The sequence below is a fragment of the Misgurnus anguillicaudatus genome, chromosome 15 (genome assembly GCF_027580225.2).
Source record: "Misgurnus anguillicaudatus chromosome 15, ASM2758022v2, whole genome shotgun sequence".
Lineage (NCBI taxonomy): Eukaryota > Metazoa > Chordata > Actinopteri > Cypriniformes > Cobitidae > Misgurnus > Misgurnus anguillicaudatus.
The window spans coordinates 33,376,907-33,399,427 of NC_073351.2; the positions used below are offsets into that span (position 1 = coordinate 33,376,907).

The 22,521-nt window shown below is 36.3% G+C and overlaps 1 protein-coding gene and 1 long non-coding RNA gene across 5 annotated transcripts in view; both read right to left on the reverse strand.

Annotated features, from left to right (window-relative positions):
• gdpd4a (glycerophosphodiester phosphodiesterase domain containing 4a) overlaps nucleotides 1-22,521 on the reverse strand; it is a 39,117-nt gene that overhangs the window by 12,957 nt on the left and 3,639 nt on the right. For all 3 annotated transcript variants that reach the window (XM_055174357.2, XM_055174358.2, XM_055174356.2), the window contains exons 2-9: nucleotides 15,567-15,797; nucleotides 13,378-13,481; nucleotides 12,619-12,712; nucleotides 12,422-12,481; nucleotides 11,940-12,038; nucleotides 11,762-11,855; nucleotides 9,164-9,309; nucleotides 8,988-9,070 (exon numbers count right to left, since the gene is read on the reverse strand). In XM_055174357.2, the coding sequence (XP_055030332.2) occupies nucleotides 8,988-9,070; nucleotides 9,164-9,309; nucleotides 11,762-11,855; nucleotides 11,940-12,038; nucleotides 12,422-12,481; nucleotides 12,619-12,712; nucleotides 13,378-13,481; nucleotides 15,567-15,749 (863 nt within the window). In that variant the 5' untranslated portion in view covers nucleotides 15,750-15,797. The remainder of the gene's footprint in view (nucleotides 1-8,987; nucleotides 9,071-9,163; nucleotides 9,310-11,761; nucleotides 11,856-11,939; nucleotides 12,039-12,421; nucleotides 12,482-12,618; nucleotides 12,713-13,377; nucleotides 13,482-15,566; nucleotides 15,798-22,521) is intronic.
• LOC129424050 (uncharacterized) lies at nucleotides 4,750-6,486 on the reverse strand. Of its 2 annotated transcripts, XR_008637953.2 has the most exons (5): nucleotides 5,963-6,486; nucleotides 5,701-5,788; nucleotides 5,545-5,583; nucleotides 5,280-5,364; nucleotides 4,751-5,163 (listed from the first exon to the last, which is right to left on the reverse strand). It is a non-coding gene; the product is annotated as an uncharacterized lncRNA (long non-coding RNA). The 2 variants fall into 2 exon arrangements; XR_012357764.1 differs by having other exon boundaries at nucleotides 4,750-5,163; nucleotides 5,701-6,483.

Here is a 22,521-nt window from a genome sequence, read left to right on the forward strand (position 1 = left end):
TGATCTCTTACAAAAGTTTTTCACACAAATTGAATTATCTCCCGTTTTAGCTGAAAATTTGAGAGGTGATAAGAGAACAAATGAAGGTAGGATGAAACAGGGTTTTTGTTGTTTGAAAGTGGGGGTCTGTTCTTTCATTTGATATATATTTTATGTTTATTTAAAGAAGAACATTTTTCTTGAAGGCATTAAACTAAAACTGTGTCAACTTAAAAAAAAAATGCTGACGGAAAAAGAGTTAATCATGCTTCCAAGCATATTTGATAATCTTAACAGTTGCACGATATAAATGTTTATGTATAAATTACATGAATGTTGAAACACTACAGTCTTTAATTACATTTTCATTTTGCTGCGTCTGTGGTGGTTGGGAACTGCGCTCTGTTGCAGCAAATATTGATTCTGAGGAACTACTTTGTTTGGCGGAAGAGTAATATTTGTAATAATATAATAACAACTTATTTGTGTTTTATTTTATAAAATCCTGCTATGCATATGAAGCAACCATTTTATAAAAGCAATAAGCCCCGCTCTGCTTCACGTTGTGCCTAACAACGCCCCTTAACTGTTATAAAATGCACTCGTAACCCACTGCATCTTTGGGCTTATTGCTTTAATAATGGGTCTCCGTTGAATAGTCTCACCCCCAACAAGATTTAGGCATTAGTTCATAGCATAAGTCTTTACATGCAAAATGGTTGTCATAATACAGGGTATGGTCAAACATATACATTTCTATTAGACTTTTTTTCTAAATCTGTCCTGAATTGGTAAATTGCTCCTAGATGATTCTTGACTTTCTCTTACAGACAGGAACGTCAGGATGTTTAGGAAGACTGCACTGTAATTCCAGCACTGCATGTACAGTTTTCCCTACACAGATTGTCCTATATGTTCACATTTCTACTTTTGTTTTTTTTCTTTGTGCTATGCAGTGCTTTGGTCTGTCAACAAATTACAGTACAAACAGTAAATGTGAACTCCTACATACACTAAGGTGTAACCTACAATTTACAATAATTGTAATCAAAACTTTAGCCATAGTTTCCATCAAAAACATCCCTCCAGTGTTATACTGACAACATGACTAAGCAATTTGACTGTCTTATCTGTACACAATAAAACATACTTGTCATTCCGATGGCACTGACATGTTCATTAACACAGATATTTACTTTTGAGAACTAAGGCTTTTGAGCAAGAAACTGGCTTTAATCCATGGTGTTTCACTATTTGTACAAATTGTTTTGAGAAAAGCACTTACTGTTTGACAAATATCGAGGATGATTCGAGAAATGTACCAAAGCGACTGAGAAAAACTAATAAAATCATCTCTCAAAGAGTTGACTTCTGAGAAAGCATCACATAAGAAAAAACATACAAATATACAATAACATGCTGTTACAGTTTTTCTCAGTCGCTTTGGTACATTTCTCAGATCAGAATTGAAATTCTCAAAACTACCTGCTCAATCTTCACATTATTGCGTCACTTGTGCACATCAAAAAAGCAGTTTCTCATTTCTTTGAAGAAGTTGCAAATGCTTTGGTACATCCATGCAAATGATTATATACAATTCTCTACTTTTTCCAACATTATATGTCATGTTGATCAAAATGTATTATAATGGGTCTCTGTTGAATAGTCTCACCCCCAACAACATTTAGTTACAGTTTTCTCAGTCGCTTTGGTGCATTTCTTACATCACTATTTACATTTGCACAACAGTTAGTTCAACCTCCACAACATTTAGTCATTTGTGCACATCATAGCAGTTTCTCATTCCTTCAAACAAATTGCAAATGCTTTTGAACATGCATCAATTGTTGTTTTATAATATTATCATTTGTTTATGTCATGTCAGTCAAAATAAACTATACTTGTGAATGCTGAATAATCATTCCATATAAAACTAATAGTCCTAATTTCATTGCTTGAGTCATTACATACAGGGGCGCTGCTAAGGATTTTGGGCCCCATGAAAAGAATCTTGACAGGGCCCCCAACACAGCTGAGACTTTTTTCATATTAATTTACATAAAATCATGCACTTTTATGGTATTTTGACTACCAATGGGGTGAGAAATTTTTACTTGAATTAAAGGAGGATTTCACCCATAGAAACATTAATCTTTATTGAAAGTGTGTCATATTTGTAGTCTAAATGTAACATACATTTAGAATTTGGTGCCTATCTGACAGAGAAAAGGAGTGTTTGTAGTCTAACCTCCTCAACAAAGATATTGGACTTCCTTCTTTCAATGATGCAAAATGATGATTTTTACATCATTGAAAGAAGGAAGTGCAACACTGAAATCTGTATTTCTCCTGTCTCAGCGAAAACTGAGAAAAGGATGCATGACCATTTAAAAACATGACTGGGGTTCTAATTATACAAAGGTTAATGCAAATGGGTGAAGTGTCCCTTTAAGTGTTTAAGATAAAAGAAATCTTATTTCACAATTTTTTTCTCACCCCATTGGCAGATCATTTTTCTCGTTTTAAGGACAATTTCACTTAAATTATATTTTAATTTGTCTTAAGACTCATTTACTTAGGTCATTTTGCTAAACAAGAAAAGGCATCTTAATTTAAGAATTTTTAGACACTTCTAGTGAAAACAAGACAAAAATACCAAGTAAGAAAGTCATTTTTCTGCAGTGTTGAATGTTTAACTAAAACTGTGTATTGTTATTTTTTCCAGCGTTTTCTTGACCTAACATGAGGAGAAAATGTAGTTCCCTTATCATGCACTTTTAACACTAGAACGGCCACCAGTAGTCATTTTAACCGCAACATTTAAACTTATGCATTGCAAAAAATGATTTTCAAGAAAAAAATTCTAGTTTTTAGACCAAAAATATTAAATTTAAGGGATTTTGTGCTTAAAACAAGCAAAAAAGTCTGCCAATGGGGTAAGCTAATTTTTCTTGAATTTAGTGTTTAAGAAAAATTTTCAAGATTTTTTTGCTTATTCCATTGGCAGATTTTTTTGCTTGTTTTACGCACAAAATCACTTCAATTTGATGTTTTTGGTCTGGTGACTGGGCTTGTTTTCTTGGGTTGTTTTGCTCATCATAAAAAAGCATCTTTATTTAAGAAATTTTAGATATTTTTACTGAAAACAAGACAAAAATACTAAGATTTTTTTCTTGAAAATCATTTTTTGCAGTGTGGTAATTATCTTTAACACTAGAACAAACAAGGCGTCATTTTGACCGTTGGAAATTTGCATAGTCAATAACTTTGTCTAAATAAATCACGTGCATAAATAAATGTGCTTGTCGAAAAATGCTACCGTAGAGACCTGGGCCTCGTGTACAAAGCGTGCGCGTTAACACAGAAAAGTGCCGTAAGCTATGATCATTGTCACGGACGGGCGGTCCACTAACAATTTAGGCCTACTTACAAACCCACCTTTTCTTGTGAAAAATTGGGTAACATAATGTCGACCCTTTGCCTCTTTCACTTCTTACTTTTTTCTCTTTCCGTTTTTGACTTCCAGATTTTTGAGGCATTTTCACTTCCTTGTCAGTCAAGTTGATATTCTGCCGCCACTATAAGTGAAGTCAAGCTGTGTTGCCTGGATTATACAATTTGGGCGGACTGAACCATTTTATGACACTCGAGAGGGGGGAAAGGGGCCCACAGACGTTTGTGTTTCCTAAACAAATACATTTTTTGATACCAGGAAACAGCAAATAGAATAATTTAAAGTTAATAATTTTTACTATTCAATTTTTTTTAGCACCACAATTTTGGGGGCTTCTCTGGGCCCCCTCTTACTCGTGGGCCCCGAGAATCATCATTGTTTACCCCCCCCCCCCCCCGATTACATACAAAAATGTTGAACTAGTTGTCAAAATAATTTTTTTAAAATCTTTTTTTCCCCGAAAATGTCTCCTAAATTAAAAGTTTTTAAATTATGTGGCGAAAGTCTGGATGTGCAAGAATGATTACAGTACTATGTGTGTTGAATGTTCAGTTCCAATATGTACTGCAATATTGTTTACAGTTGTGCACAGCTCTACCCAAAGGGAGTTTATGTTTGTTGTAAATAACGGTGTATTTTTATTTTGCACAATGCTGTGAACAAATTAGAATTGCAAAGAGCATATGCAGTAAAAATGTGAAACATACATATTCAGTGTCTTGTACTCAGTTACCTCACTAAATACAGTATGTGTAACTGTACTGTATTTTTCAAATAGCTGTGCAAATAGTGTATAGTGCTGTCTTGAGTATTTTCAGGTACACTCTTAAGAAAAATGGTTCTATATAGTACCAAATAAGGGTTCTTCAGCTTGTAACAATAGCAGCACCCTTTCTGGTACTATATAGAACCCTTTTTTAGATGGTTCTATATAGAACCTTGCCTTGAAAAAGTGCTAAATAGAACCTCAGTGGTGCTATAAAGAACCCTTTCATTTATCAGCAGTCAGGAGGATCATTTTTTATTTGTTTTTACTTATTTATTGCACTTTATAAGGTTTAACAGTTTAAAAACAGAATTGCAAGACTTCAGAACATACTTTTATTTTCACTTTTTCATTACATGAGGTGTCATACAATAATAAATATGTGCATTAAAATCACAATCAGAATAAATATATGAATTATTATGCAAATATAAGAAATCACTACTCAAATAAGATATGGATATTAAATAACGGCTTCAATATTAAGTAAATTAACAATAAAATTTGGCAATTAAAATCATTTTAAATAGACAACAATTACATGAAATCAAAAAAATCATGACATGCAACATCAAACCATGCAAATGATAATAAATCCTGAATATTAACATATTATTGACATTACATTCAGATGTATACATTTTAGCACAAACAGATCGATGACATAGAATACAAATGAATGGGATGTTTATAATGCATTCTTAACTGTAAAAATAAAAGTCAATAGGATTATGTCAATCTTTGTAGAATCTCACCAAAAAAGTCCATATTATTTTCTTTACGGGATCATCCAATACTCCAATACTCCATCCAATGTTCTTTGTTTTGTTGCAATGATGCTAGACACTTTTGGTCAGATAAGAGTAAGATAAGAAATGGTCTGCTGTTGTCATGTTGATCTTGAGACGCAGGCTGTGATTAACACAGATCTCCATCACCTGGCTGTGGTCATCAGTATGTTGACCTGTTATAAAAGAAATAAAGTACATCAAAAACACACAAAACCTCAATTTACAAAATGTTTAAACAGTAAATATTATTATTTTAATGCCAGGATTGAAAGTAGCATGCATACATCACCTTTAAAAATAGAATGTGTCTCTCGTATCAAGCGGTCATACGCACTGCCTTCACTCCCAGCAAGATTACCTCACATATGAAAACTCTGAAATATCAATAAAAAAACTAAACACATGTTGTACCACATACTTCTGATAATTAGTTTAATAAACTTAATGTACAATACACATGTATATGCTTTATAACACTTTAACAAATCATTATCCTAAGTCATTGTTAAAGTAGAGTCCACTAAATATATCATTTAAAACAATATGAAGCTTACCTGTTATAAATGGAATGAAGCTTACAGTATAAAGTTGACCTGTTATAAACGATATAAAGTACAATAAGAACACACAAAACTTCAATTTCAAAATGTTTTTAACAGTAAATAACTATTATTTTAATGTCAGCATTGAAAGTAACATGCATACATCACCTTTAAATACAGTATGTGTCTCTCATAATATCAAGCGTTCATATGCACTGCCTTCACTCCCAGCAAGATGACCTCACATATAAAAACTCTGAAATATCAATAAAAAAACTAAATGCATGTTGTACCACATTTATTTCATAATTAGTTTAATAAACTTAATGTAAAATATACATGTATATGCTTTTGAACACTTTAACAAATCATTATCCCAAGTCATTGTTAAAGCAGAGTCTCCTATCATTTAAAACAATATGAAGCTTACCTGCTTTAAAGGGAATGAAGCTTTCAGTATAAAGTTTACCTGTTATAAAATAAATAAATTACAATAAGAACACACAAAACTTAAATTTTAAGAATGTTTTTAACAGTAAATGATGATTATTTTCCTCTCTTACCTGTTTGTGATGTTAGTCTGCAGGCGGTTCAGCAGGACTGATGATTCAGGGCTTTTACAGGTGAAAATAATCAGGAGGCAGCTTGAAAATAACTGACTAAATTTAAAATCAAAAAAGGAGTGAAATGAAGAACCCTTTTGCCAAGACAAAGAACCATTTCAGCAAAAAATGGTTCTTCAGTAAGCTATGGTTCTATATAGAACCTTTACCATCGTTTCAGAACCTTTGAAGAACCTTTTTTCTTAAGAGTGTATAGTGTCACCAAGATCTGACTTTTTTGCATTGGAAAACATTTATAATGGAAACTGTCATAATGAAAACATGACTAAGCCATTTGACTATCTTGTTCATAAACAATGGTGTCATGACCTTTCATTTTGATGACACTAACACTTTCATTGACATGAATACTTGCTTTGAAGAATGACCTATCCATTTTGAGCAAGTGACACGCCCCTGCAGGTTATCAACTAGGTTTTGCAGTTTGTACTAATTGTTCTGAGAACTGCATCAACTGTTGTGCAAATGCAAATAGTGATGCGAGAAATGCACCAAAGCGACCGAGAAAAACTGCAATAGTATAAGTCTTTCCATGCAAATGGTTGAACAAGTTGTCATAATACAGGGTTTGGTCAAACATATTCATAAACACATTTCCATAAGACGGTTTTTTCTAAATCTGTCCTGAATTGGTAAATTGCTAACAGACAGAAACGTCCCCAGCAAGCAAAAACTGAGATGTTGAAATGACGGCTAACTATACACCCAATATAGTCCAGCTATGAGTAACCCACTTCTACCCTAAGTCTGTCAATGAATTACAGTACAGTAAAAAGTGTAACAGAACAGTAAAAGCGTAAATGTAAATTTTGTCCAGTCTCTTGCAATCAAACTCCCACATAACTTTACTATTTACAATAATTGTTATCAAAACTTTAGCCATAGTTTACATCAGAACAACACTTCAGGGTAAACTGCTATATTGACAACATGACCAAGCAATTTGACTGTATTATCCATACACAATGACTCAAGGACTTGTCATTCTGATGGCACTGACATATTCATTGACACAGATATTTACTTTTGAGAGATGAACTAAGGATTTTGAGCAAGAGACTGGCTTTTGCAGGTTATCCATAATGTTTTGCTATTTGTACAAATTTTTATGAGAAATGCACAAATTGTTTTGCAAATGTTGAGGATGATTCGAGAAATGTACCAAAGTGACTGAGAAAAACTGTAATATACTGTATGCAGCAAAACAAGCATTTGCTTGAAACACTTTCATATGTGGAGTCTAATAAATAAACCATACACAATAATGAACCCTACAATCACCTACAGCACATATTTAAGGTGCAGTGTGTAATTTTTAGAAGGATCTCTTGACAGAAAGGCAAAATAATATACAAAACATATCATCAGGGGTGTATAAATGGGTGATTCTCACGAAACCATTGAAACCACAGCACTAATGATTTTAGCTTTAAAATGTGTAATATAGTAACATTAAAAAGCATCAGAATTAACACAATACTGTGTTCTACCTTGCACAATGTGTGATTTCAACATAAGAATTTATAATTGTAAATTTTTTCTAATTTTCTGCTGAAATTCTCATTACCGCAACATGTCCAGCTGTGTTTGAACATGCGTTATGTTGTAATTTATTCGAATTAACACAAAAATATTAAGAAAAAAATAAATGGATGTTTTGCTAGACTACTTTAGATGACAGAAAAAATATTTACTGAATATTCATGTATAATAATAATGAAGAAAAATTAGGAAAATGATGTGTCCATGCCTGATGTTCTCATCCTCCGCAACACTTTTTGAGAACAGTTTAAGCACACATACAGAATTTTAATAAAGTTTGATTTTGAGTGACCAAGCACATGAACCAGTTACTTCAAGATGGCTACCAGGTAAGATCATTTTATTACAGTTAATTTGAAATATTGTCTTGTCAGAATGCTTACACGACATTTCGATTATCATTACCGCAACAGATGCTTATTAAATGTTAATTTAATTAATAGAAGCATAATACTTTGATTTTAAATGCATGTGCCGAATCTCCAGGTTGTGTTCTTTCGGGTTTGTCATGTCGTTTTGAAAGTGTGTCAGTGTTGATGTTTTCTGACTGTTGCGGTGATGAGGTTTTTTGGGACTAATTTTTTGAATTGTGTTACAAAAAGTGTTAAATGATAAGTAAAAGTTTTAACATTAATGTTCCCATTTGCTCCAGACTTTGTTTTTCGATGTCTGGTGGGAAAAGAAGTGGATTTGGGCAGTTTTTGCATTTTCATGCTTGACATTTTTGGGACTAGGTTTTCGTGAGAATCACCCAAATATCTTTCATAATGAACCATTATGTTTTTATTACCTTAGAATGAGACGTTTTTATCTACATACGCAGAGGGTCCCCTTACGTGGAAGTCGCCATTTTGTGCCGCCATGTTTCTACAGAAGCCCTTAACGGACAAACATTTTTTACTAAGTTGTCTCCGACAATGACTTTTTTTTCCGGTGGCGTCTACCGTAGCTTTTCTATGCGTTTCAAAAGCGAGGGGTGAGCAGTGGACTGAGCCGTTGGTTGCAATTCACAACCTCACCACTAGATGCGGCTAAAATTTACACACTGCACCTTTAACCTACTGCACACCTTTACACATATTATGTGTCTATTGGGTACAATCTGTACCATGAGTATTTACTATTTGTATGTCTTTATTGCTGATATTATCATGTATATTTGTGTATAATGTGTATACAGTAGTTATTTCTGCATTACAATATCGAGACCTTCACTTATCACTGCACATTTGCTGTTGATGAATAAAAGTGATTTGATAATACGTGAAAATACTGGAGCAACTGTTTTACCTGATAGTAACATCCGTCTCTAATCCTTCGCCACCCACTTCCACGGCTCTCTGGAAGGACAGCTGTGTGTTTTCTGGTGCCAGCTGTTAAAAAAACAACAACATTGTTTAAATCCTAGAGGTCAAACCATTAGATTCCTAAACATAGAAAAACATAGAGATGGTAAAATAACACACCATGGGTGCTCCTCTGTGACCGAAAAGGATTGGTGCTGGACCCAGTGTGCCTTTATCTTTGATACAGGGTGAGTACATACCCAACGGCACCAGATACAGAGTGAAGAGAACAGCCAAATACAAACTCAGGATAGCCACCTGTCTCACTAAAAACACAACATCAGTATATGTCATTAGCAAATGAAACATTAGCCCTTATCTTTTGGTTAAGGGTCAATGATCAATAGCGGTATATAATGTAGTTAAAAGTTAACACTAGGGTCTCAATAATCCCAGTAACAATTTTGGGGTCACTCTTTCTTTTTACGTTTCTTATAATTAAATGTAAATTACAAACACACATGCTGCTGTGCTTGGCCTCACAGTTTCTGTGTGCAACTTTGTTTAATAAAAAATAAGATAAATCCTGGCAATTATAGAAATAAATACCACCTTTGTCAATAGTACTAAAATAATTTTGTAGAAATATATTATCACTCTAACAAGATCCAAATTAGTTATAACTGCACCATGCTGGGTCGCATGATGCAACTAACACGACTCTTTTCAGGATAAGAGAGGGTGAGAGAGATCGAGAGAGATGATGTCTTTGTGAGGACAATGGATCGGTCTGTGGATGGAGGCGATGGTCATATTCAGCTGCTGTGAGCTCATCCTCTGTCCTGCATCTGTCTTTCTGTCTTGTCGTCCTGACCTTATTAAAGAATCTCAGACATGACTCAGCTGATCATCAATGAAATGCGCATGAGGCAGAGGACATAAGAAAAATGCCAAAGAGAAACTGTAACAGCTTTGCAAGGACAAATAGTGCGTCACAGCACTTATCATAGCATAAAAGCTTGTTGAAACTGTTTCAAACAGATGTGCTATATTTATAAGATGAATTTTTGGCACCAAAATGCTCACACCACTAACTTAGGAGGAAAGCCACTTATTCTAGCCTGGAACCGCTAAAAATATGACCAGTGGCGGCCGGTGACTTCTCTTCTGAGGGGAGTAAAATACTGTATGTGTCATGTGTGTTGCTCGTCATGTCAAAATATGTGTTCGGTGCGTCATGTGAACCTATGTTCATGTGTTTAAAGTCAAAATACGTGCGTACCCCTTCGAAGGGGTTTATGATAAAAGAGTTCACAAAACACTTGCAAGACATGCTGCGTTCAGACCAGCCGCGATAGAGGCGTCAAGCGCGAGTGATTTCAATGTTAAGTCAATGTGAAGACGCATTGACGCGGGTCTGGAGGTCTCGCGGTGCGAATGAGACGTTTAGCGCAGCGCGGTACACGCGATCCGCCTCATTCGCGCGTCTAGTTCGCGCAAATGGCACGAATTGAGCGTTGCCAAGGGAAACCCGCAAGTTGAAAAAATTGTTGCGTCAACCAATCAGGAGCTTGCTCTAGTAGTGACGTTATTACAGGAAGTGAGTCGCAGAAGCCCCTCCCATGACGCGGCTTTTCACGACCAAATGAAGCGAGTAAACTCAAAATGTTCAAGATGCGGTTGACACGAATTTGACGGCTCAAGCGCGGCTGGTGTGAACCCACAGTCACTAAAACCTCATTCACACAGCACTCTGAAAAATTTCTGTAGAATTGACAGAGAGGCTTCTGTGTGAACACAAACACGTCCCGTAAATGTTCTGGGATTGCACCCGTAAAGAGGACCTAGTAACAATGGCGTAACATACACGGAAAGCATTCTCTGTGAACAAAAAGGTAGAAACAATGCCGCAGTGAGGACGCACATGTTGTCGCAACAAGGACTTATGGTTCAGCTTTTTGACACAGAGATTTAAACGCAAATCAACATTCGCAACGAGAAATGTCTGCAAACTGGATTGAAGCAGAGATCCGGGAGCTCGTCACTCTCCGTGCTGAAGCTGAGATCATCATAAACCCCTTAGAAAAGTCTGCAGCAGGCACGTATTGAGGCATGATGCACATAGGTTCCCATGACGCGCCAAACACATATTTTTGACAAGACGAGCCACACATGTGACGGACTTAATACATGTTTAACGAGCATCGCATCTTGTGCCCTCGAAAAAGAGCTTACTGGCCGCCACTGAACATGACTCCAGAAAAATTAACCAGAACCATGTTGCTGGAAGAAAGGTTGACACTGGGCGCTATCTTACACTCGGCGCAATGCAACACCGGCCATGACACCAGTGTTTTTTGCTAGTTTTGGTCTGACGCAGTTATCATTTTCACGTCCAGCGCCATGTTGTTTAAATAGCAAATGCACTTGCACCCATCTGTTCGCCCATGGGCGTTCTGTTCTGAAAACAAGGTTGTACAGGTGCATTGTTGGCACGTTGCTATTTTGAGGCAACTGAAATAGTTAATTGACATCTTTATTTCAAACGACCCATCGGACTGTGACCCAAATATCGTTATTCGTTAAAAATATTTTTGGATGACTCGTAACCATGCGCCTGATGCGCCGATTGTTTTTTCTGTCATTAAACTAGCAAAAGTGGATTCAGACAAACTGCACCTGCGCCATGCACCTGCGCCTTCAGACCATGTGCTTAGATCGTTAAAATAGGGCCCTGTGAGTTGAAATTTGGCAAAGTCACCAAAAAGATTTCCCTACCTCTTTTGTTCATGCGAAAGAAGTGTAAGGCTATTGGCCAGGACAGAAGCGTCAATAGGGAAACTCCGCCCACATGAAGAAACGGCGCTGTGACCTGCAAAAGAAGATGGAAGTGCATTGGCATAAAACTAAAAGTTGAGATGGTCTGAATCACATTCAGCTAGGTAAGGTGACCCACCTGAAATGACAGGAGAAGTGTTGTCCATTCGTTACTCCATAAGTCTGAGAGAACGGCTGTAGCGCTGATGGAGAAACCGAGAGTCACCAGGATACCTATCTTGTTTTCAATCAAAAACAAAAAGTTTTCTGTTAAATAATCATTAATAAATGTAAAGTATTACGATTGTAGGCACCCAATGGAAAACAGGGATGCACAATACATCAAAATGAATCCATATTGGTTTTTCAAAACACAAATGAATGTGATAATTCAACAACAGTGCATTTCTTGTCAAAGACCCATCATTCACTGTGAAATTACTACCCCATTTGTCTGGTGCTGTATGTTGCTTTTCCACCCTGACGGTACCACCACAGCACTTTTGTAAAGGTTATACTGTAAATAAATGTTAATCCTCTATTCTGTTGAAATAAATGTATCAATAATGAACAAAAATTTGAAGTATTTACAGCAGCGATGAAGAGATTGTCTTAGTTTACCTTGTGGCTCCAATGGAGGTAAAGCCTTTGACCTTCAGACAGAAGACAAACCGCCAGGACCTGTAAAACATCAAAGCCAAATGTCAACAACTTTATCACTGCTAAGACACATTTATTAACTATGAATTTTGCACCCTGACCCTACACAGTAATTGTAGCATTGTAAAGTGATGTGAAAGCACTATTGTTGTCCTCACCAACAAGAGGGCGATGTAAGTGAAGAGCACAATGGCGACCACCAGGAGAACCACTGACCACGGGAACCAGAACCCCAAATTACCAAAGTTAAACCTGCAACACCAGTTAGTCAAACTATCGGTTTGTACTGTACAATATAAATATCACAGTATATGAATATGTTATTCATCTATTTCATGATATACAGTACAGGGGAGCCCAACAAATTTGCTTAAAGGCACCTAACATGAAAAAAGTGTTAAATGTGTGTTGGCAATGTGTAAAACACAACCACCCTACAATGAAAACAATCCACCCACTGCTTCTTTTTAATCCCACTTAAGTCTCATTAGACATGCTGTTTTGATTCTCTTGTTATTGTGAGGTCACACAAACAAAGCCCCGCCCACGGCAACTGACTGACAGTCCTGCATTACCATAGTTTCCACTCTCAGTGAGTTGTATGCTGTCCACTATATCTCAAAAGTGAAAAACTATTGTCTCAGACTGTGTTATCAGGAATGAGATTTATTTTAAATAAAAGCCCTCACTATGTCTTTTGGCAAGGGAGTGAGGAGCTGTAGCTCATTTGCATTTAAAGGTACAGACATGAAAACAGCACATTTTCCATATAGGGGTATTTTGGACATGATATGTGGGATATTTTGAGCTAAAACTTTCCAGACACATTTTGGGCACACCTGAGACTTATATTACATCTTGTAAAAAGTAGTAAAATAGGTGCCCTTTAAGTAAAAGTTGTGTCTAGAGACACTCACCAGTCAAAGTCATCATAATCATTCTGAGCTTCACTCCAGAAATACAACAACACCAGCGTCAGGAAAAATGTCACAATGATGAGAATGAAACTACAAAACTCCAGCTGTAACAAAACAAAAACACACACGTCATGTCAGGACTTGAAATTCGTTTTGTTTATTTAGAGCGTATACTGTAGGACGACCTATGTCAGCGTGCAGAAATCATATTGAGTCATCCCACAGATTTAAAAGACCTGATGTTTTGTGAATCATATTTTAAACCCCTGAGCTTGCTCTCATTTATAAATCTCACAAAAGCTTTGCTTGTATCAGCAGATGAGAGAAGATCCATCCTGTGCTCATTGTGTTAAGTGCACTGATGAACACTTTTCTATGGAGCATGAGCAGGCTGTTTGGTTTTAACTTAAAGCAGCAATATTCAAATATCTAGAGAAAATGTTTTAATAAGCCCACAGCAGGAGGGAAAAATGCTGATAAATGGAAAAATAAAAATTTTAACCATTGTTCACTGGCTTCATCCATCTACCTTCATGCAAGTCTTCTCATTTAATTGCAATGTATAAAAACACACTGTATACCACCATTTCAGTAGCATGTGCACCATGACGCAAATTGAGCGCCGCAAAATGGCCAACGCGATTACCACAAAAATGCATCGAATGCATTTTTGCACGAGATGAAAATATTAATCTCATGCGAAAAATTAGCATGACACAAGGTTAACTAATCTAGAGCATGGAAAACGCTGCTTCGCGTTTGGTGTGTACGCGGTATAATTGGGCGTAAACACAAAACGAGACTTCAATGGTGTGCGTGAGGAGATTACATACAAAGTCAAGGCAGAGACATGCATAGACGCGAATAGGCATGAATAGACACAAATAAATGCAAATAGACGTGAATAGCCGCAAATAGACGCGAGGCGATACAAATGATGTGAATCGGGCAGCGCAATTGCCGTGAAAACATGCTCTATTGACCTCAAACGCATCTTCGTACAAAATGAAAATATTAATCTCATGTGAAAAATTCGCATGACACGAGGTTAACTTCCGCGAGTAATCTACAGCAAGGAAAACGATTCTTGGCGTTTGGTGTGTACGCAGCATAATGGGCATACACACCAAACGAGAGTTCAACAGTTTGCACGAGAAGATTACATACAAAGGCAATGCATAGACGCGCATAGACGTGAATAGGCATGAATAACGCAAATAGGCATGGATAAACGCAAATAGATGCGAATAGACGCAAATAGGTGCAAATAGGCATGGGGCAATACAAATGACGCGAATCGGGCAGTGAGATTGCTGTCAAAAAAGCACTATTCGCCTCAAAAGTGTCTTCGCGTGAGTTGAAAATATTAATCTCAAGCTAAAAATTTGCATTACACAAAGCTAAATCCCGGAAATAATCTAGAGCGAGGAACACAATGCTTCGCATTTGGTGTGTACGCAGGATACGTCTTTAACTCATTCACCGCCAGCCTTTTTGAGAAAAGTTGCCCACCTGCATTTTCGTGCTTTTAACAAAAGTTTCACAAAATTCCTTGCAGGAAAAATTATCTTCTATAAATAAATAAACATACAAATTATATCAAATTAAAGAACACACCCTCTGCTTTCAAACAAACAATAAACAAACAAACAAACAAACAAACAAAATGGGGAAAAACGTTTCATTATATATTTACTATTTCCACTTAATTTAACCACTGAAATATGGATATTTCTCTTCAAAAATACAACATTTTAAGCAAAAAGCTTAAAAAATTGCGTTTTTGTAAAGGAATTTATGTTAGAGATCAGACTCAGAATGACTATCAAACATAAAGGCATTTAAAATCAATCATTAAATCTTTTTAACTTCCGTTTTTTATAAATTCGCGTTGGTGCGATCTAGTGGATAAAATCGGTATTACACTTTCACTTTGAAATTCGTCCAGAAAGGCATATTTATTAGTTAAATATAGAGAGAGTTATAAGTTAGAGAGAGGTAATAGTTCAATCAAAAATACACATTTTGTCACCAATAACATTTTTTTTTGAGTAAACGAGGACAGAATTTTCATTTTTGAGCAAACAATCATTTTGAGTCATTAATTGCAAAAATGATCAATAAATAAATAAAAAGAAGCGTAAAGGATCTCAATATTAATAATGATCATGTTAAATGTGTATCCTGACCCGACTGCAGCAGCATTCACCCGGCTGAGCTCTGGCCCTCTGATAGCGTCTCCACTGACAGCCATACAGACCGGCCAGACACGAGACGAACGGCTGGTGTTCATATCGCTGCAGCAGCTGCCGCCGGACCACCTTTAACTTCCCCAGCTTCAGTCTGGACAGACTCACCGGAGAGCGGCCCATACGTCAGCCACTACAGCTGCATACAGGAGCCAAGTGATGAGAGATGCTCTGAAGATAGAGAGAGAGAGAGAGAGAGAGAGAGAGAGAGAGAGAGAGAGAGAGAGAGAGAGAGAGAGAGAGAGAGAGAGAGAGACAGAGAGTTATTCATTTCAAGCACCTTAAAAGCATCTTTATTTTTAAGAGTGTAGTCACCGCAACACTTAACAAAGTTAACCAATGGTGTAAGTTTGATGTGGGACTATCACTTAGGTCAACCAATAGCAGAAGGGGAAGAGAGTTATGGAAACCTGTTTAAAAACAGTGATTATATTAACCATTAGATTTATGTTAATTTAATTTCAAGTATGAATAGACGAACAGAAAATCAAAGCCTTTACATGATGAATTATATGAATGATTATGTGGATGGTGTTAGATGCAAATTCAGACGGCGTTGTTGTTATCCCATCACTGCCCCAGACTGTCTGGTTTGATAGAGGATCAGTAAGGTGTCATTCTGAGGGAATAATCTCTGACCCATCGCTGAATTCAGACACACACATCAGAAAAGACAAAGCTTCCTGTCACACAGCTAAACCGGTTAACGGTGACAGATTATAGCATAAACAGGTGAGCATAAACATTGGTCAGATCTGTCAGATGCTGATAAATATGACACAAAATGTGAAAGACAATAAGAAAGATAATAAGAAGCAGACAGAGGCGTCTTTGTGGCCCACGTACAAAAGCCTTCTGCACACCTGCCAGCTGTCTGTAACATAAAGAAAGTGTCAGCTTTCATGACCGGGGGGAGGGAAAGAGACATCCTTGATATCTTTGGCTTGTTTCATAGTCGATTTCGAGGACAGCTCTAATGGGAATACCTGGACAAAAGTCCACCCGCTCTCACTGTTGTCATGGTGATGCCCTTGACAGCACCGGAGTCCCAACAGGACGTGAGGAAGAGACATTAGATCATTTAATTTTTTACTCAATATCCATAATGCAACTGTAAATCTTATACAGCTGTCCGAAAACGGCCAATGCTGATCTTTTAAACAAGAAAAAAATCTCATGGATCGAATAGTTCCCTTTATATGATGTATTTACAAGTAAAACAAGACACTGAATAAGAAAAAAATCTACTGGAACTTCAAGGGATTGTGAGAAGTAGACCTCATATCAGAATAAATACAGTTGGTTGAAGGGCGATGGTAAAATATCAATTGGTATCTATTGCAGATATAAGGAAATTAATTTATGATGTGGGTCACATAATCATCAACCAAAACTGAAATGTAATAAGCCTAAGACAGAGGTTTTAACAACTCTTCTTCGAAGGACCGATTTTAAAATTGTAAATATATTGCGGGCCAGACTTTTACCCCTATTTTTACCTTTTATATATTTTTTAACTTTTACCTATTACACACACATATGTTTTATATATATATATATATATATATATATATATATATATATATATGAAGAGTTTGGTTCCAAAACGCGATAAACGCCATTTTTGAAAAAAATGAGTTACTGCCAAAATCAGTATTATATCAGGTCAGTAGTTAAAAGTAAATTCTTAATTTTACGCAAAATCCAATATCCGCCGTGTTATTCTGTCATCTTTTCTCCGTTTTTTCCCAAAATGCGATAAACGCCACTGCTCCTCTTTTACAGAACGCAATAAATCCATTTCTGATATTACAGCCAACCAGTCACGCAATGTAAACAAACAATGGCGGACGCGCTGAGTCCACGGAGTCCTAGTTTTCCTCATCTACTTTGTACTTCGTGATCAACAAACAAAACAAAATAATACTTTAATTGCATCGCTAAACCTGTGATGGTTTTCTGTGGTGGGAAAGAAACGTAAGCCATCAGCATCTAATAATTTCCCTGAGAGGCACTCGGGAGACGGGTGCTTGTTCTCCCGACAGCATCAAGCTTCTCATGCTAACACATTGATCCCAGAGGATCTTATGAAAAACTTACCATAATTTTACTGAAAGTCAACGAAAATCGAGCAGGACCAAAAGCATTTTACAGCTGATCTCTGTGAAAGACGTTAAGCGAGGACGTCAAGTAACCGCAATGACAGTGATCTTAATATGACAAAGTAAGTGTTTTGATTAATGACATTAATGTTTATATTTTTAATTAGTGTGTACAACTAGTCAACTAAATGAATATAACATGGCAAAGATGAATGCACATTTATATAGGCTATTGATTCAATAGATTTATAGCATTTTGAATAAAAACTTGTCATGGATTTATTGCATTTTGTGGAAAAAATTATCCGTTTTTATAATAAATCTTTGAAAATCAACTTATGGATTTGAATTTTTTATGTTTTTATAACCTAAAGATGCTGTGTGAAAGTTTGTAACAGAAAATAGTTGTTTTCATCTTGTCACTTTCTTGGTATAGAAAACACGTTTTTACCAAAATTTGTCAAAATGGATTTATTGCGTTTTGGAACCAAACTCTTCATATATATATATATATATATATATATATATATATATATATATATATATATATATATATATATATATATATATATATATATATATATATATATATATATATATATATATATATAGGTCATATATTATTTTTTTAAAAATGCACACTTCTTGTATTCAGTATTTTTACTAATTAATAAACACTTTAAAAACAATTTGCAAGAGCCAAATGTTAATAGTTTAACTATGAACATTGCACAAAAAAGTGCAAGTGTAAATAATCTAACTAATCCTCTATACTAACTGTAATGCAGAGCTCATAAACTTATAACTGTTTAACTTTCATAAATTGTTATATTTCAAGTATTCGCAACATATTGATATCTTCTCATATTGACTAAAATTGCACTACATTTTCCTTTTAATATTTTAAACATATATAGGCTAAACCGCCTTTCCATTGTACACTACATTCGGACATGACTGTTGGAGTTTGCCCCCTAGTGGCAGAAATTTTAGTTTAATTGTAAATCTGTGCCAACATGGGAGAGAGGTATTAATATCTATTTTGGTCGATCGTATTAGAAGTGGACAAGAGAGACGCATGTTTTAATCTGTCTCTTTGTAAACTTTCGACCTCTTCTGTCCTGATTACTTCGAGGTAATGGTCTATCTTATGAGTCGTTAAAACATGACCAGGGGAAATTATGGGTTTAAATTGACATGCACACACTAAGGCTGCGTTTACACGGAAACAATCTGAAGAAAAAACGCAAAAGTGGCGTTGCGTACGGTATCACTTTTTATTCCACGTTTATATGAGCATTTTGGGGGGAAATCTGCATGCATATGGTGACGCAAAAGTAGGGCTGGCTGGCAAGGGCCTCGCGATACAATACATATCACGATACATGATGCGTGGCGCAATGTATTGTGATACGATACAGTGTGCTGCGTGTTACGATACATTGCAATACTTTTTATTTTTATTTTTTTAATTTTTAAGCCAAAGTGCTTCCACATGTCAGCTTTAAAAACTGCAAATGTTTTTAGATTTTCCGCCATTTTTTTCACTCCTGCTACCTTCTGACATTGACCAAATGGCCATATATGACAGACAACTGGACAGCGACAACTACAGCAGCGGCGGAAGAAGATGTTTGACGCACACAGAGGGATCCGAGGGTTTTTAAAATACCGTTAATAGAGATTGAAATATCGTCACACTATCGTGGAAAAATTACCACTATAGTTAGCTATATCGATATTTTTGCACAGCCCTACGCAAAAGTGTGTGATATTCGATGTTTGCACTCCAAGTTCTCCCAGGTCTCATCCAAAGCCGTCTGGTATGGAAATAATCCAACATGTTTGTTGTTATTTTCCTGAATTGGCGCATGACATAAACGCGTACGCGTCACGAGCCACTGTGAGCAGACTTTTGCGTTTTTACCCTTTAGACGGGAAAGCGAGGGTAGATCGTTTTTTAGACTCCCACTCTGGGGAACACTTTTTGCGTGTAAACGAAAAGGCACATCCTCTAAAATATTTTTACGTTTTCACCCATAGCATTCTCATGTAAAAACACTGCTTGTGTTGTTAGTAAACTGCACATCGTATTGTACATGCATATTGAGCTTTCTCAAAAATTTTGGAGCAATTCATGAAATAAGCTTGAGCAACTTTTACACGCTCGCAAAATGAAACAAAAACGAAGAGGTGAGGAGCAGTCACTTTAGTTTTATCACTGAAAGCCCAGGCTGAATGCTGTGGGATTGCGCTAGGAGTCAGGATCAATGTAAAAACATTATGCTCAGTACATCACATTAGATCAATAGGTGGAGAGTAGGTGGTCTTTTGTGGCTGCTTGAACACAATCAATCCCATAAGCGTTTACACCACAAAAGCAACCCGGCTGAATGCATTTTCGACTACCTCTGAATGTAGTTCAAAATGTTTCACCACTCGTTTACACTTGTATTTAGCGTCGTCCGCTTGTGATAAGAAAAGCTTCTTAGTACCAGCTGTAAACAGGGCCTGATAGTAAGTTCATTAAAAATCAGCCGATGACTAGTCAAGAAAGTAAATATTACAACATATTAATTATGCCCTTTTGCCTAGAAATGGGATACTGTGCTACAGTAAAACTAGCCTGTTAAACATATCCCTTCATTATCTAACATGATGCCATAAATGATGCCATAAAAATGCCATTGTGCTGTACAGTACAGCTGATGTCACAACTTTAAACAGTCTTCAAGTGAATTGACTGCAAGCCGCGGCAGTCTTACATATACACATACACTAGTAAAGCATTTCATATTCGACAATGTCTCAAGGCTAATGGATGATGATAATGGACTTTGTAAAGGAAATGCTATTGGTTTTATGTGTAAACTCTTTAATATCTCATGAATGAGGGAGATTGAGTTGTGATAAGCATCTCAAAAGTGTGAAAAACACACACAAAGACACACAATGCAGTGAATCGATCCAGGCTTAGTGAGACACACCGCTTTGTTTAAACAAATAAATAAATAATGCACACACAAATAATGATGACTGCACTGACATCAGGACTATTGTGCTTTCATTCTGGGTCTAATGCGCTCCATCGCTCTACGCTTGACTTCAGTAAAGTACTTTATTGGCAAGACTGCTGAAGAAAAAATTTGTTAAACATTTACAGATTATTATTACAAGTTCAACTCAAAAAAATGTAGAGAATATTGTCGGTCTGAATTGCGTTTCATGATGTTAGTAGTTTTCTTGGTCTGGGGTCTCACGTTTAATGTAAGTTTATGTGATTATGCACCTACATTTTCACATTTGACAGGTGCTATTATCCAAAACTGTCCTCAAGCTTTACAAACAGCATTTATCATCTGATGCATCATTTTTTTATTTTTTTTATTTTATTAATAATAGGTTAATAATGTTAAACCTAATTTCTCTCTCTCTCTCTCTCTCTCTCTCTCTCCTTTATGTGTATAAGAAGGAAATGACCTGATCTATCTGAAACCAAAACCAATCCTCTTACAGACTGTTGTGCTGAACCCTCTTGAATTAAAATTAAAAGTGCAACCCCTTTTAAAGTTGAACCCCTTCAGTCCTGAGTTTTCATGTGTTTAATCAGTGTGCCTTATTTAATTGGTTGATCAGAATTTTTATTGGTTTGAACCAGAAAACATGTGATGTCCATTCCAGCAGACCCAGGGTCTGAAGGGGTTAAACACTAATATGTTTAATGTATATCTACATTCAGTTGCTCAAATGACTAAAACAATACAGTTATAGTTATTGCTAAAAAATGTTATTTTGTTTTAATACAATGTGTTCATTGGTTTATGCTTAAACAACATTATTTTCACATACCATACATTTTTGTAGTTTCAGATTTCACTCTCTTCCTGAAACGCACAGATTTGCATTGTGATTGGTCTGAATACCCCTTACTTCAACCGGAAATGTGACGCTCCTTACCATGTTTGAAAGATTCGCTCACAATGCAATGCTAACAGGAACTGTTAACTAACTAAAGGGGGGGTCGCACACTGGACGAGAAGCGCCACGCCATGAATCTAAAAACAGAACACATTATTTTCTATGAATGTACACACACCGGTGCCTGATGGCGGCTGTCCGCTGTGACTCTGGACACTGATCAGATCCCTGTCGCACCACAGACCGCCACTTACATAGTTTAACATTAAATAACATCATATTTGTCGCAAATCATTAACGATTAACATTGGCTGCTAACGTATATTTAACATTTTGAAGTAGACGCTATCTGAATAAGCTCGCACTATTTAATGTGCACGTCTGGTGTACGATACCTCTGAGTTGTCCTACATGCGACGCTGCGCGGTGTGGCGCTTCTCGTCCAGTGTGCGACCCCCTTTACAGGCTGCGAGTCTGAAGCGGGAGGAATTTTGATAATGTTGGTCTAATCTTGGTCTACATCACCAATCCCAGGAAGTAAACTGTAATCCGTGTGTTTGTAGTAGTCCAAGAAAAGAAATTTAAGTTGGAGACGATAATTGCATCATCGTTTACTTTGGGCTTTGTACCTTTTGCATATCGTTAACGTACTAATACACACTTACACACCAAAGGAAATGTAAAAATCGGACAATAGGTGCTCTTTCAAATAACGTTGCTAAAAAGAAAATTATTTGTTGTATTTGGTCTAATGCAATGTGTTTTACGTAGTTTAAGGTTAAAAAAACACATTACTTTGCACATACTGCACATTATTGATGCTCCTCTATGCCCCGCCTTTCTGAGACACGGCAAAGATCATTGTTTTGAAAACC